Source organism: Chondrus crispus, genomic scaffold (assembly GCF_000350225.1).
Source record: "Chondrus crispus Stackhouse genomic scaffold, scaffold_38, whole genome shotgun sequence".
NCBI classification, from domain to species: Eukaryota; Rhodophyta; class Florideophyceae; order Gigartinales; family Gigartinaceae; genus Chondrus; species Chondrus crispus.
The window spans coordinates 345,056-360,780 of record NW_005179318.1 but is presented as its reverse complement, the minus strand read 5'-3'; the positions used below and the strand labels follow the sequence as shown (position 1 = coordinate 360,780).

Below are 15,725 nucleotides of genomic sequence, written 5' to 3'. Positions count from 1 at the left end.
AGAGCAGGTGTTACGGTGAGGCAGTAGGAGTTTGTGTGATGATTTATTGTGGATAACAGGAGGGTTGAAATTTGAGGACGAGACGCGGAGCGACAGTGTTGGACGGTTTCGGAACTGGCGACCGTAGATCTACTGGGCGGGCTTCAAACGAGAGGTGGTGGGCTTCGGTAGAGTGCGGTCGCCCTCCACCGCGAAGCGCGGGCGCGTCTTTCCAGCTGTTCACAGCGGTCATGTGCGCCGAGGGCGGCACGAACGGAGGCGGCGGAAGCGGGCTGCGTAAGCGTAAGCGCGAGCGCACGACGTAGGGGAAGGCGGGAGGGCAACCGAAAAGGCTGAAAAATGCGCTGATGAGGAGCCCCGGCATTATTCGTCATCCCTGCAACTGCACAATTGCCAATCTACAGTGCTCCTGCACCGGTGCCCAGTGATGCAACCGGCGATCTGCCACTCAAATCACGCCCCCCCCCCCCCCCCTCCGCGCTATCATACAGTGCCCTCCTCCTCTCGCCATCCCACCCCCTCGAATCCAGCATATGTGTGTGCTCACGCCCCGTCCGCTCTTGCCCAACCCGGCGACCTTGCGCTACTCGACCACGCATCCCGCTCCCGTTTGTCTTGCTGCAAATGTCACGTCCGACAGTGCAGTACTGAAAAGTAGCTCCAGTGCAGCGTCCGCCGAATCCCCTGTCTGGAGGACAACTCGGCTCTCGCCGGCTTGTCCTCTTCGCTACTCTAGCTCTTTTTACTCTTCACCTCCGCAATGGCCGCTAACAGTACCAACAAAATCAAAATGATCCGTGCACCTCCGTTCCACTTCGGCCTATAATACTGTACGCTGCACTACAATACCCAGTGGAAGCCCATTCATTCCTACCCATCGTATGTGAGTGCACCCATGCACCTATACATCTCAGCAGCAAATACTGCACTCTTCGATGTCTTTTTCCTATCGCTTCCAAAAACGAAAACTCCCCTCACAACGCGTTTCCGGATATCGACAATCTACCCGCCCCGCCCGGCTCGCCAAATTGCCAGCTCGCGCCCTTGTTGTGCGCGCCGCGGTCCACCCATGGTCGATGTCCACGAGAGACCGCGACGTAGCTCTTGCGTCGGCCCGACCGGCACCGCTCAATCAGTTGTCGTTGACGCCATCGGAGTCCGGGATCTCTAGAGGTCTGTCTGCTTAACAAAAACGGCAACATATATTTTTTTGAAGGCGGCATGGACGGATGCCCTACCAAAGCCATTTGCACGTTTTTTAAAACCACATCGTATTTTCTATAATGCGAGTCTACCCAAGGGTAGAAGGGTAGAGGGCAACCAACTGGAGACATAACGTGCAAGCAGCCTTTTTTCTCGCCTCGATTTCAAAATACCATTATTTTTATACCTCTCTCGGGACGAGACGGCCGCGATGGTGCAGTCAGGGGAGAGGTGTGGTCACAAAGAGGTCTTAAGCGTCTGCTGCGCCTCGTTGGTCGAGGTGTTCGTCCAAGGTGGCATGGCGAATCTGCCAGGGAGGAAGACTTATGAAGCGGGGGGACGATAGGTCTCGAAAGGAATGTCTTAACACGAATGCACTACTTGATCTCGTTCCCGACGAGCACGAGCATTCCGAGAGCGAACATCTTGTCCTTGTGGGAAATTGCACCGGTGCCGTAGTGCAAGCTCCCGCACCGCGCAAATATGGCCCTTTTGGCAAACGGGCGGTGAGGAAGATTGGGTGTGGTGAAAGGCCCCTCGCAATCATAAGTGGGAGTCCAATGAGGGCCACCGACGTGTTTGCCGCTCTCTCATTCGGTCTCCGCCATCACGTCTTGGCCCATGCCCTCGCGGCAAATGCGCAATATTCTTAGGGTTTCTGTTCTGTATTCTTTCTCACCGTGCCGCCACTTGGTCCTACTATAGACGAGTGTCACAGCAAGGTCCGTGCCCTATCTCCGCCTATCTCCCACGTCGATACGGGATGGCAGTTTGCCATCAGTTGCAATAAGTAATAACGCCATAAGTTGTTGCCTTACATTCTCGGACATCCGCCTCCACAATCACATACGATGAATTCATTGCGCTACCCTTCCATCTTGCGTGCAACCCGTAATTGATAGTGCAACCACAGTGCCGCGCCCACATGTAACTGCAGTGCTCTTTCCTCGCCGTTTCCAGCATTCTCCGAGGACGAGCACCATGCCTGGTTATGACCATCTTGCGTGCAACCCGTAATTGATAGTGCGACCACAGTGCCACGCCCACATGTAACTGCAGTGCTCTCCTCCCATTTCCCGCATTCTCTGAGGACGAGCTTCATGCCTGGTTATGACCGGCTGTTCTCGTAGGGGCTTGACTAAGGGCTTCTTCCGCTGCACGCATGTCACTTTCAGAATGTCTGAAAACGCGCACTCCATTGAAGAACGACGCACAGCGGGCGCCAGTGCGACTGCACAGCAGTAAATCAGACTAGTCCTGTGAATTACCATCAACAAAAGTTTTGCTGAATACGGCAGCAACGAGCAGAACGGGATATCGAGATGCCTTCTTCTACAGTACTTACCCTTCGGGTGGTAGACGCAATCCATACCATTCAGGGCACTTCTACCGCATCTCAGGTTTTCTATATCTCAGCATGATCGCGCAACCTAAGGGTTGCGCGATCATCCTGAGAAATAGATTTGCACGCGGTATCCGTTGATATGATTCCCGGTCTATTGAACTCTTCGTGTTCGTCATATACAGTACTGTACAAGTTGCTGGTTTTGCACACGTAGTGTTCCATACCTTCGTCATATCGTTCTATAAACTCCATACTGTGCTCACAGCCTGTTTGCCGTTATATTCCCGTTTCGCAAAATGCGAAGCCATCTCGTCACAGTTGCTAAATCGTCTGCCGGGCGAGGTTTGACCTTGATACCCATCAGTCTTGCTTATAGGTACACGTATAAGTTGGGTTCTTTCCGTATTGGACCAGGGTTTCTGCTTTAACTTTGTTCTTCCATCTCCCCTCTCTCTGGTGCGGGATGAAGCGGCGTAGAATGCAGCACCAACACCAATCACATACGTATCTGCACAGTGGAGAACACTTCGAGCCATTTAAAATTTCCATAAGGGGGCGTCGTGCCTTCGGCAAACGCAGATATGACCGTGCTTGGACATGCGCAGAGAATTTAGCAGTACGGGAGATCCTCCCAAGTAATGCACATACGTGCATGCCAGTAGAATGTGCGCTGCTCCGAGATGTGCACCATTCAGAAATGACATTTTTACGACGGCAAAATGCGGTGAAGGGAGCAACTTTTGTTAACCTCGACGTTATTTATTCAGGGTAGACTGAGATACCCTCTTTTGTGCTTCACTGAACTTGTAAGGAGCGTTTTTCTCGTCTAGTGAGCACATTTGCCTCTGGATCTTTCAAGGCTGCTTCCAATATTCGTATTGTTGCTAAAGACGAGGCCTCATCTTCCAGAGAAGGTGGAGTTTTGTGCTTCTCTACGTTTTCACTCTCATCAGCCTGAATATCCGTACTGGAGTCATTCACACTAGCAGATATCAATAAATGGACTTCTTCAACCGCTTCCAGTTCAATTGCCTCCTGAACCACTGGAAACTACTCAAAAGTAGCCATTCACTTGTCATAACTCTCAATGCTCAAGTGGCAGTACTCAGGAGTAAGTGTATTTTCCCTTTTATGTATAATACAGTAGGTGCCCTCATGTCATGTACGCATACACAAGGGTTGGAGATGTATCGTGTAAAATCACAAACTTAGAACCGTCAATTTGGACATCATATCTTCAACGTACTTGCTCTTGGCAACAACATCATGTGACCATGTAAGGATGGGCATCACGCGGTTTACATATGAGTTGACAGTACACAACCTATACTAGAGCAAATGGCACACACAATTTGTTGGCACTAGACCTCATCGTTTTTCGGGGTTCACATTGCTAGTAATGTGTATTAACACCGTGATGAAAAACTCACCCGTGAACCTTCACGACTGATACGTGAAATTAGAAGCAGAAGCAAAGAATGGATTCAACAAGATAGATTCATCAAAGGGTGAGTTTCGGTCTTACACCCTCTTCATCTGGAACGACACGTCTTAGTAGATCGTCACAAAACGCAAGTCTTATCCGCTCTACAGAGGCAGGAGAGTCTAGCTGAAACCATTCATCTCGACCATATTGCAGTCTGGACGAGCGTATGGCATCCCGAATAGCGAAAAACACCGACGCAGCAAGGAAAAGTGGAGGCTCACCAATACCTTTGCTTGAGTGAATCGTATCTTTCTCGTTTCTGGTCTCTAAGACTTTGACTCGAAAGTCCTCTGGAGTGTCCGAAAACCCCGGAATCTTGTAGGTGCTTGGCCCGAGCGTCAGTGTCTGACCAGGCCTCAACCAGGCATGGGCTCCTGTCGAGCCCTTCACGACCTCCTCCATTGTGCACCAACCCAACCCCTGCACAAATGCCCCCTCTATCTGTCCAACATCCAGCGCCGGATTCAAAGGACGTCCAACATCCATCACTATGTCCGTTCGCAGATTCTTGCTTTCCCCTGTGAGTACGTCTATTTCGACTTCAGATACTGCCGCTCCATTTGTATAATAAAAGAATGGGCTACCAGTCGACCCAGGCTTGGCCAGATCGAGATCATCAATCTCTGGGGTCTTGTAAAAACCGGTCGCAAACAAGCTGATGCGGTTCAACCAGGCATGGCTGACGACGTTGAGCCAAGATGCTGTATCTCCGAGTGCGGCTTTGCATGGAGCGAGATTTCTATTCAATTCTTGGCACGCATTTCTCACGGCCATCCCGTAGAGGTCACTAGAATATGACGCAGCTGTGGGTGAAGCGTTGGGTACCTTGTCTGTCGCCGTTTCAGATATAAATATCATCTCTAGTGGGAGCTGGAGTTCTGTTGCTGCTACCTGACACATTTTAGTGTGCAATCCTTGTCCCATTTCAACTCCTCCATGAGATATCAAAACAGATCCGTCTCCGTGATATATATGTACAAGAGCCCCAGCTTGATTCAAAGCCCGAAAACTGAAACTGATTCCAAACATTGTTGGTAGCGCCGAGATGCCGCGCTTTCGTAGTTGATGACTCTCGTTAAAAGCATCCACCATTTTCCTTCTCTCTTTAAAACGAGATTCAACTAGCGCAGCATCCCAACACAAGAGTAAGGGATCAGAATTGAACTTCATTCCAAAGGGCGTCGTTGAGCTGTTCCCATTCTTACCGAAAATATTTGTGTCGCGAACTCTCACAACCGGCATCTTGCACACCCATGCGACGTGTTCAACTACGTTTTCTGCAATCATCATGCTCTGTGGTGCCCCAAACCCACGGAATGCTGTTGAACTGGCGGTATGAGTGAAACACGCCTTGCCTACAAACCTTACTTGGGGAATATCGTAGCAGTTGTTTGCATGGTACAGGGCCCTTTCCATCACAGGTATACTCAAGTCAGTAGAATTGCCCATGTTGTGAAATATTTCTAGCTGCAATGCTGTAATTCTACCGTTGGCTTTGAAAGCAGCTTTGTAATGTGCGAGAAAGGCGTGTCGCGTCCCAGTTATCAACATATCTGTATCTCGATCGAGGATTAGACGCACTGGCCTTTGCACTGCTTGCGCGGCAACAGCAACTGCTGCTGATATGAAGAGGGAGCGTGTTTCTTTTCCACCAAAACCTCCCCCTATCCGTTTTACCTTGCAAGTAACCTTGTGCATTGGTACCCCTAACACCTTTGCAACCACGTCTTGCGTCATTGCTGCAGCTTGAGTTGATGCTAGAATTACCATTTCCCCATTCTCGTCTGGTATGGCAATCGTTCCGTGAGGCTCCAAATACCAATGCTCTTGTGCGCCAATGCGAACTGAACCATTGACCGTATGACCATCCCGTTCCGCAACTGCAAATACTTCGCTAACATTTCCTTTCTGGATGATTCTTTCCGGTACTCCTTTAGCGAACGATTTTGCTTGAATGGCTTCCTCAATCGTTAGGATTGCAGGAAGCTTTTCATATGTAATCTTAACAGCTCTTACCGCCTTTAGTGCCTGCTCAGTTGTTTTAGCAACGACTATACCTATCACTTGGCCGACGGTAGTGACAACGTCTTCAGCAAAGCAGAGCTCATCTTGTACAAGTGGCCCAATACTGTTGACCCCTCTTACGTCTTTCGCAGTGACAACTCGACAGACTCCGGGCATTTGACTCGCTTCTTCAGTTTCCACGGCAATAATTCGGGCATGACTCTCTGAACTCATTACGAAGGCCGCTTGGAGTTCCCCGTCGATAGGTTTCATGTCATCTAGATATTTCGCCTCTCCGGAGACCTGCAGGAGGCTTGATAAGTGCTTCACAGACGTTCCAGTCGAATCCATCGCGGTTTGCGGCCCCCTATCAGTACAAACTTGTACACCTCGACTTACTCTATACTCCTCTCTCGGTATCTGGATTTCCTTCATTAGGTTCGTTTCTTTGTCTGAGAAAGGAACATAGCGAGTACCATTCATCGCACAGTGTTCCTTGAGATGCGATGCAGCCTGCAGGAAGGCCTTGAAAACAAATCCTAGAGCTAAGCTTTGTCGGAATTCAGGCATTCCCCCTGGGACGTCCTTTGGAAGCAAGGTCTCCACAGCCAATTTTCCTAGCAAGCTATGTAGAGATTTCTCAGAAAACGGAAGTCCACGTGCGAAAGACTCAGCGTCGCCCAGAGAGACAGTCTTCGGGGCAATCCCGCCGTACGCGAGTATAATGTCAGAAATGAAATAGGCGTCTCGGTGAGTTGAGTAGTTGTCCTTTTGAGTATCACGATCACTCTTTGATTCCAGGAAAATTCTAATCCCAGCCGAAACAATGGCGATGTCGTCATCTTTTCTTCTCGCTGTCTTAAACGCAAATGTCAAATCACATGGGTCCTGATTCCACGGAATTCGCACGTTAAGCAAAACCTCCTCTGGCTTCAAATCAACTCTGCGGTAAGATAAAAAGAATTCCTTTGCAGCCACAGATCGCTCGTCTCCCGTTCGACAGTCTAGGATCATAAAATCAGCTTTGGCTGCAATCCAAACCGGATTGACATCAGATATCGGTGAAGCAGTGACAATATTGCCACCAATTGCCGCGACGTTGCGAATTTGTTTTCCAGCAAACCATCGGAGCTGGGACTGGATTGCTCGCAGTGAACCATATTTGTGCTCCTCTATCCTTTTCGGACTATTCGCTTTCGCCAGAGAGTTTAAATTGCTAACAAATTCATTCAGCTGCGTCCACGTGACGGAAGACCCGATATTCACGCCATCTGCACTTGTGACGATACTATTCATTTCAGGTACATGCGTTGCACATAGAAATGTTTCCACTTCCAGGCCTTTGAATTTTGCCTCAATTCCTAGTTCCGTGTTCCCCACAATCACTCTTGCGGCTGTATAGGCAGCTTTGATCTCCTTAAATCTCTCCAGAGTTTTTGGACGGAACCACCGCCCGTGGGCAAGCTTAAGAGCGGGATGGTCGTACCGAATGAGCTCAGGAGGAAAAATGAACTCCTTGTCAAAATTCTGATCCTCAACTCCATTGATTTGCTGTCGATCTCCTATATCGACTCCATTTTCCTGAAGTTCTCCGTTTGAGCAACCAGAATTCCCGCTCACCTTGCAACAAGCCTCACCAAGGACGCAAGAGGGCTGGCATGCATCATTGTTATGATTCACTAGGCCTTTGAAAGCATCCAGAATCGGGCGGTATCCCGTACACCTGCAAAGATTCCCATCGAAGTTTGTTTCAACATCCTGCTCACTAAGAGGCTGTGACTCAGGCCTATTAGCTGCATTGTCTCTCAGCAAGGCATACATGCTCATCACGATTCCAGGCGTACAAAATCCACATTGGCTACCGTGCATGTTGACGAGGGCTTGTTGAACTGGTGCGAGCCCGCCTCTGCGATCCCCAACTGCCTCAATGGTGGTAACGGCTCCACCGTCCACCGCTGCAAGTGGGAAGAGGCAGGCGTTGACCGCACGATGGCAGACTCGTCGCGTGGCATTATCGAACGTCGAAAACAGAACGGTGCAAGCGCCGCATCCCCCTTCTCCGCAGCCGAGCTTGGCTCCGGTCAACTTTTCAGTATATCTCAAGTAGGAAAGAAGTGTTTGTAGACAAGCATTGCCGTCCGCTTGCCGGCGTTGCCCATTTACGTAAAACAGAATAGAAGTGGACTCAACTGCCATGGAAGGTTTTGATGTGCCAGAGCGAAAGCGCAGTGATACCACTAACCTCTGCCGTGAGGGTCTCGATATCAGTCTCCAAAATAGGCAGACCGCATGAAAACGACTAGTGTACTGTGTAGTATTGTCCTGTAGGAGAACAGGCAGATGAGGTTAGAAAGGAGCCGCGCTCGTCGCACGCAGCGGCGGGGGACTGGAGTTGCGAGAGTGGAATGGGCGGGGAAATTTCGCAGGTAGCGTATCGGGACTTGACGCAGGCACTCTGGGAGGGTAGCAAGTTGCTCCCGAGGGCCAGCCGAGATACCGCCCTCGGACTTCAATATAACTGGATTTCCGGGGCTCGTCCGCCAGGACACTTTCCCATTTTCCCCAAATTTAGGGCTAAACAAATAAAGCCAAACTAGCTTCCACCACTTCGAGATATTTCGCAGTTGAACGAAGTACGTCTACCAAGGACGCCACAACTAGTGACCACACAACTAGCCACAACTAGTGGCGACTGTTGCGACAGATTTTGTGATCAGCCCAGGGACGTGGAATTGGAAAGTTACAGAGTATAACAATCGGGGGGCGTATTGGAGTGTGGTAGTGCCGATAGATCTATCGGACCATTCGGTCCCAAAATATACATATTTATTCGCTAGCAATAGAGGTGCTCTAAGTCATTAGGTCGTCCCAACTCTTCGCGTGAGGAACAATGCTGTTTGTGGACCGCGCATGTATGTATAGTAAATGCCTCAGGTGCCGCCATCCTAGTGCAGGTATTTCAGAGGAGAAAGAGGCTCTTTGATGAAATGGCAACAGAGTCAACATGAACGATATTCTCGATCGGCTACTGTCTGCTCATGTGAAGGCGTTGGCATCGCATCCAGACCGCCCGTTTGTTTGCGCGACATGGGCGCAATCTGCAAATGGAATGATAGCGGCTGCGCCAGGGGTCCGCACTTTAATCTCTGGGGAGGAGTCTATGCAAATGACGCACATGCTGCGAGCAGCACACGATGCTATTCTCGTGGGAGTTGGAACTGCACTAGCAGATGATCCACGCCTCAGCTGTCGCTTGAAACAATGCGATATCGCAACTGTCGACGAAGCTCTTGTGCGACATGGGATCGATGCACCTCGAAAGACGGATCGGAGCCCGGTGCCTGTTATTCTGGACCCAAAGCTAAGAACTCCGGCGAAATCAAAGTTCATAGAAGATGTGCATCGCAGAAACGTAGCTTGCCGACCAGTCGTTTTCTTTGCGGAGCGCGGCGTAGATCAGATTGATGATACAAGCCAGAAAGCACTGGCAGAGCTGGTGCAGTTGGAGAGTGCTCCAGTTGAGGCTCGCAAAGCCGAGCACGCTCAGCACTCTTCAACGTTGCTGTCCCTTCCATCGGTGCTGCAGACACTTCACAAGCAGCACGTATCCTCTGTCATGGTAGAAGGAGGCGCTGCTGTTCTGTCCTCATTTCTAAAGTCAGGGCTTTGTGATTTGGTCGTAGTTACGATCTCTCCAAAGTTGTTTGGAAGTGGTCTTACCCTGGCAGATAGGTCTGACTATGGTTCATTCCCCACCATGGACCTCTCTGATCCAAAATGGATACTGTGTGGTGAAGATATTGTTCTTGTTGGCGCACCTCAATGAAGGCACACTTGTTTCCTCGCCTTAATTGCATTACCATCGGCATAAAAAAGGCTCTTCTGGCCTGGCACGAGTATCTTTGTTCAGTTGTCCAAACATTTACAGCGTACAAACTCACTGTTGTTTTTCTGTACAAAGTAGCAACCCATCTGCACGTTCCGCTACACCTGCTACTATATTGATTTCAAATGGCTATGCCACCGAAGCCTGACTTGCCTGCACTGTTTCAATTTCAGCAGCTACAAGATGTACGCGAGAAGGCTCTTCAAGAGCCTCGACTTCTCGATACCCGTTGTCGACATGTGCGAGCGCCGCTTCTCGATCCTTCTGGAGCGTGCGAGAGCACAAAATGAAGAAGAAACCTCCGACGAAGCTCGCCGTAACGCACATGTAGAGCGACTGTTGCAAAGAGACTGCTCGTGACAAGCCCTCTCCGTTGGCGTGGAGCTTGTCCGCGAACACGCCGACAGCGATGGGGCTGACTGAGTCCCCAAAGACATGCGATACTGTGAGCGCAATGCCGTTTGCTGTGTTTCGCTGAGATGGCGGAACGACACTAAGCTGTATTGCGGTGAGCAGGGGCCATGTGACGCTGACCAAGGTCTCGGCAAGAAGTATGAATAGCCAAGTTAGCGAATACTTGTTAGGTGAAAAATAGATAGCCAAGAATACAAATGGGGTAGCAATGAGCAAGCAAATGCCCGACACCATAGCGTCGCCGGACGGGTCCTTTCTCGCGTAGATTCTTGCCAGAAACGGGCCGAGTAAGCATCCTGCAACGCCGCCGACAATACTGACCAGGCCAAAGGTGCGGGTGATGGTGGCCTCGCAGAACTCGTCACCCGGGTCGCAGTTGACGCGCTGCAGAAGGGCGGTGGACCATTGAGCCAGGGCACCGGCAGTGAAAGTCATACCAACGGCGCCAAAGGTGCTCCAGAAGAAGGACTTAACGCGCCAGATTTCGACGGCGTCGTCGAAAAAGCCCGAGATGCCCGTCTCGCGCTCGAGAATCTTGCTGTCGGAGCCCGAGGGGGCTAGAGCGACGCCGTCGGCGTCGCCACGAGCTGGCTCGGTGACGAGGAAGAGAAGGATGCAGGCTAGAAGAACGCCGATGAAAGGGGTGAAACGGAATGCCCAGCGCCATTCTAGTACTCGAGCGACTTCACCGGCATAGATGTACCCCATGGCCGAGCCGAGGGGGACGGAAGCGCTGTACAGGCCCAGTACGCGGGTTCGCTCTGTGCCAGAGTAGAGGTCTGCGATGATAGTGGGGGCCAATACGGCATACGAAGCCTCTCCGACGCCGACCAGGGCGCGAAAGACGAGAAACTGCCAGTAAAACTCTGCAAAGGAGGCGAAAAGGCCGGCGACGCTCCAGCCCAGAATTCCGCAGAAGAGCAAGGGAATACGGGGGACGCGATCGCCAAAGTAGCCAAAGACCGGGGACAGAATCATGTAGGTGACAATGAAGACGCTAGTGACAAGGCCACCCTGGGTATCGGTGAGGCCGAAGCCTCCCTTCTTCAGTGGTGCTTGAAGGTCGTTGAGGATGCCCGCGACGCTCCATCTGTCAATGTAGTTGAAGAGACTGATGGTGAAAAGCAGGGCGACGGTTTGTCCCTTTGTCAACGCCATGGACGTGCGTTTGCACGCCGTGCACGGCCGTTGCGGGGAGGGCGGGGAGGTTGGCGTGCGATGACAGCAAAAGGGCGTCTAGCGGCCGTGCATGTCTAACTGGGAACGGAAAGAGCACAGAATAAACTGCTCACGGAGAAGGGAGGGAGGCGTCAGAAGGTGAGCTGAGGGAAAGGGGCGGGTGGGGTGCAGAGGAAGAGGGATGAAGAGTCGGGGGGTTTGGAGAGGGGGGTTTGGAGAGGGGGGTTTGGAGAAGCATCGCTGTAGTGTAGGCAAGGATGTAGGGTGTACAGCACTGTACTGTACCAACGGTACTGTACTTGTACGTGTCGAACACGTGTGAGCGTTTTCTGTCCGTCGACTTGTTGAGGTCGCCATGTGTTGTGCTTTGGACGTTGACTGTAAAGAAGTGTAATGTCCATGGCACGAAAGCCCTACTACTGGTCACGTGCTCTCTGATTCGCTACAGCAGCCTAGGGTCCCGACACGGCGATATGCCCGTCGAACATAATTCTTCAACGCTCCCGCAGACCCCAGCGTGAATCTGACACACTTATCAACCCAAACTTGTTGTCTTCTGTTTCGACTCGCTGCATGCGTCGACGTTGTGCCTTCGGGTTGCCCTTTTCATCGAGACCACGTCATCTTGCGACTTAGCAGTACTTTCCGTGATTCGCTCACTCTGTCCTCGCTCGCTCTTCAAACATGAATGACGATATCTTTCAGTTCGAAGCTCCCGCCGACGCCGCTCCAGAGCTTGTGCTTGGCAAGAAGAAGAAGAAAAAGAAGAAGAAGAAGACCGTAAACGAGGATGAGGCCCCGCCTTCCCCCTCCGCCGCTGCTTCTGCATCCGGAAATCCAGATCCTCATCCCGAAGAGATCGCACCGCCGTTGAATTCCGCTTTCGTCGCGCTTGAAATCGATACCAACGGAGCGGGAGAAGAAGAGGAAGAAAATCCTGCCCCGTTTGTATCGAACGGTGAAGATCCTGATGCCAGCCATGCTGCCCCGGTTGCCATATCCAAAAAGAAGAAGAAGAAAAAGAAGCTCGATCTTCAGCCCGCTCTTGACCTCGACCAGCAGGACCTCGATCCGCAGCCCGAGCCCGAAATCTCGTCTCAGCCCATCCCACAGCCTGAGGAACTGGCACAGCCTGAGGAACTGGCACAGCCGAAGCGGCCCATGACCGCTGCTGAGAAGAAGAAGGCGAAGAAGGAGCGCGAGCGGCAGGCCAAACTCGACAAATCGAAGAAAGAGGATGCTGAGCTTAATGCCATTCTCGCTGAGCTGGGCGATGCCCCTACTTCCGAAAACCCAAAGGAGCCGGAGGACACCAAAGGCGCAGAGGCTGTCCCCATGACTGCTGCCCAGAAGAAACGCGCGAAGAAGAAGAAGAAGGCTACTGCGGACAAGGAGGAGGACATTGATGCGCTCATGGCTGAGCTCGGAGGGCCGCCGGCGACTGCCGCACCCGAGCAGCAACCGGAGACTGCTGAGGCAGATGTCGACGATCTCTTGGCGGAGCTAGGTGGTGTAGACGTGCCTGTTGCAAAGAAGAAGGCGAAGAAGAAGAAGAAAAAGGGAGCTGCCAAGCCAGAGGAAGATGGCGGTGATGCACCTGCCGCTCCCACCGTCACTGAGACGAAAAAACCAAAGAAAAAGGAATCTGCGGCGGTCCGGAGGATGCGGGAGCAACGGGAGAGAATGTTGGCAGAGGAAGAGCGGTTACGAAGGATTCAAGAGGAGGAGGAGGCCAAAGCAGCTGAAGAGGAAGAGCAACGCCTGGTAGAAATCAAGCGCAAGGAAGACGAGAAGGCTAGAAAGAAGGCCGCTGAAAAGGCTAAGCGCGATCGGAAGAGGAAGGAGGGCACCCTGTTATCGAAGGCAGAGAAGGAGCGCAGAAAAAAGCAAGAGAAATTTCGTCAGCAGTTATTGAGTTCGGGACAGATCCCTGGCGCTGCAAATCCGACGGACGGCGAGCAGGGACAGCAAAAGCCCACCAGAATAGTTTATGACAGGAAGAGAAAACCGAAAAATACGATTCAAGGGGCTCCTGCAGTGACTACTCCTGCGGAACGGCAACTCGAAGTAGAACCGAATCTTCCAGGCACAGAAGAGAGCTTAGGAGAAAAGCAGAAGGAAATCCCAGAGCCAAAACTAGAAGTTGTTCCAGATGCCTGGGACGAATTACCTGATCCGGAGGAGGAGCCTAAGGAGAACGGCAACGTTGATGGGAATGCAGACGAAGTAACGGAAACGGCAGGTGACGAAGGGGAAGAATCGGAGGAGGATGACGAATCCGAAGATACTGATTCCGAGTATGAAGGAATGACAAGGGCCGAGATTGCCGCCGAGAAACGTCTTGACGCAGTCCGCAAAGCTCACGGCAAGGAGAAAGCACAGGCCCTTGCATCTCGCACCGCGGATCACTTGCGCTCTCCTGTGATTTGCATCTTAGGCCATGTCGACACTGGGAAAACAAAAATTCTGGATCGCATCAGGCGCACGAATGTGCAAGATGGGGAGGCAGGTGGCATCACTCAGCAGATTGGCGCTACATACTTCCCGATCGATGCCGTCAAAAAAGAAGCGACCAAGCTGGCGGAAGGAAGGCAACTGGACTACAACGTCCCGTCTCTGCTCATCATTGACACACCTGGCCATGAATCGTTCACAAATCTGCGTTCGCGTGGGTCTTCTCTCTGCGATATTGCAATTTTGGTTGTAGATATCCTGCATGGCCTGGAACCGCAGACTAAGGAAAGTATTGGGCTTCTGAAGGCTAGGAAGACTCCGTTTATTGTTGCTCTCAACAAGATTGACCGAATTTATGATTGGGATGCACAACCGCATAACTGCCCAACGCGAGATTCTATTGCAAAACAACCCAGGCATGCCAGGGAAGAATTCATGAGACGAGTACGCGATGCTCAACTTGAATTTGCTGAAATAGGTTTCAACACGGAATTGTATTGGGAGAACGAAGATCCGCGGAAGACGGTTTCTCTCGTCCCGACATCGGCAATATCAGGAGAGGGTATTCCGGATCTTCTGATGTTGCTACTTGCGCTGCCTCAGAAACTTCTCACAGATAGACTCATGTTTAATCCCCTCCTTGAAGCAACAGTCCTAGAAGTTAAGGTCATCGAAGGTCTAGGCACCACAATCGATGTAATATTAACTGGCGGCACGATAAGGGAGGGAGACACGATTATGGTTGTGGGTTTGGATGGCCCGATTGTTTCTACAATCCGTGCGCTTCTGACACCTCATCCTATGAAGGAGATGCGAGTGAAAGGGCAATACCTTCACCACAAAGAAATCAAGGCTGCGCAGGGGATCAAGATTTCCGCCGAAGGTATGGAGAAGGCTGTTGCAGGGACACAGCTTATGGTCGTACAGGACCCGACCAGCGAAGTTGAAATGGAGTATTGTCGAGATGAAGTCATGAAGGATTTCCAGACGATCTTGACAGACGTGGACAAATCGGGGAAGGGAGTGTATGTTCAGGCATCCACGCTTGGTTCATTAGAGGCTCTACTAGAATTCCTTCGAAGTTCGAAGATCCCTGTGTCTGGCATCAACATAGGACCAGTTCACAAGAGAGATGTCACAAAGGCATCAACCATGTTGGAGAGGGGGAAAGAGTATGCAACGATCCTTGCATTTGATGTCGGAGTGGAAAAGGAAGCTCGAGAGCTGGCGGAAGACGCTGGAGTGAGGATCTTCACTGCAGACATTATTTATCATTTGTTTGATCAATTCACAGCGTACATGGAACAAATCAAAAAAGATCGGCGAGAACAAGTGAGTGATGAAGTCGTCTTTCCGAGTATCAGTAGAATCCTTCCACAGCATGTGTACAACAAGAAAGATCCGATAGTGGTTGGTGTCGATGTGTTGGAGGGCATCCTACGTGTTGGAACTCCTTTGGTTGTGAAACATGGTGCCGAGTGGCTGGATATTGGGCGAGTTGCAAGCTTGGAACTGAGCAAGAAACAGGTAGTGACAGCGAGAAAGGGGGAAAGTGTGGCCGTCAAGATTCAGCATAAAAACACAGAACACATAATGTACGGGCGGCACTTTGATTTTCAAGACGTCCTAGTCAGCAAAATGAGTCGACCTGCAATTGAGATATTGAAGCAAAGTTTCAAGGAAGACCTGGGCAGAGAAGACTGGCTTTTAGTCGTCAAGCTGAAAAAGATGTTCGATATCATCTAGTGATCCAA

The 15,725-nt window shown here is 51.1% G+C and overlaps 5 protein-coding genes; 3 read left to right on the top strand and 2 right to left on the bottom strand.

Annotated features, from left to right (window-relative positions):
• Positions 1–3,655: 3,655 nt before the first annotated feature.
• CHC_T00006216001 (hypothetical protein) lies at positions 3,656–8,234 on the bottom strand. XM_005718632.1 is given in 2 exon segments: positions 3,656–4,049; positions 4,050–8,234. 1 exon segment carries the CDS (start codon positions 8,232–8,234, stop codon positions 4,050–4,052), a length of 4,185 nt encoding a protein of 1,394 aa, XP_005718689.1. The 3' UTR covers positions 3,656–4,049.
• A 694-nt stretch (positions 8,235–8,928) lies between these two features.
• Positions 8,929–9,021, top strand: CHC_T00006215001 (hypothetical protein). Its single transcript, XM_005718631.1, has one exon. The coding sequence runs from the start codon at positions 8,929–8,931 to the stop codon at positions 9,019–9,021; it is 93 nt and encodes a 30-aa protein (XP_005718688.1).
• Positions 9,022–9,042: 21 nt separating this feature from the next.
• CHC_T00006214001 (hypothetical protein) lies at positions 9,043–9,864 on the top strand. Its single transcript, XM_005718630.1, has one exon. The coding sequence runs from the start codon at positions 9,043–9,045 to the stop codon at positions 9,862–9,864; it is 822 nt and encodes a 273-aa protein (XP_005718687.1).
• Positions 9,865–9,894: 30 nt separating this feature from the next.
• CHC_T00006213001 (hypothetical protein) lies at positions 9,895–11,874 on the bottom strand. The gene is made up of 3 exons (XM_005718629.1): positions 11,788–11,874; positions 10,063–11,574; positions 9,895–9,915 (listed from the first exon to the last, which is right to left on the bottom strand). The coding sequence occupies exons 1-3, from the start codon at positions 11,872–11,874 to the stop codon at positions 9,895–9,897; spliced, it is 1,620 nt and encodes a 539-aa protein (XP_005718686.1).
• Positions 11,875–12,678: 804 nt separating this feature from the next.
• On the top strand, positions 12,679–15,717 carry CHC_T00008845001 (Translation initiation factor eIF5B). The gene has a single exon (XM_005718628.1). It carries the CDS (start codon positions 12,679–12,681, stop codon positions 15,715–15,717), a length of 3,039 nt encoding a protein of 1,012 aa, XP_005718685.1.
• The last annotated feature ends 8 nt before the right edge of the window (positions 15,718–15,725 follow it).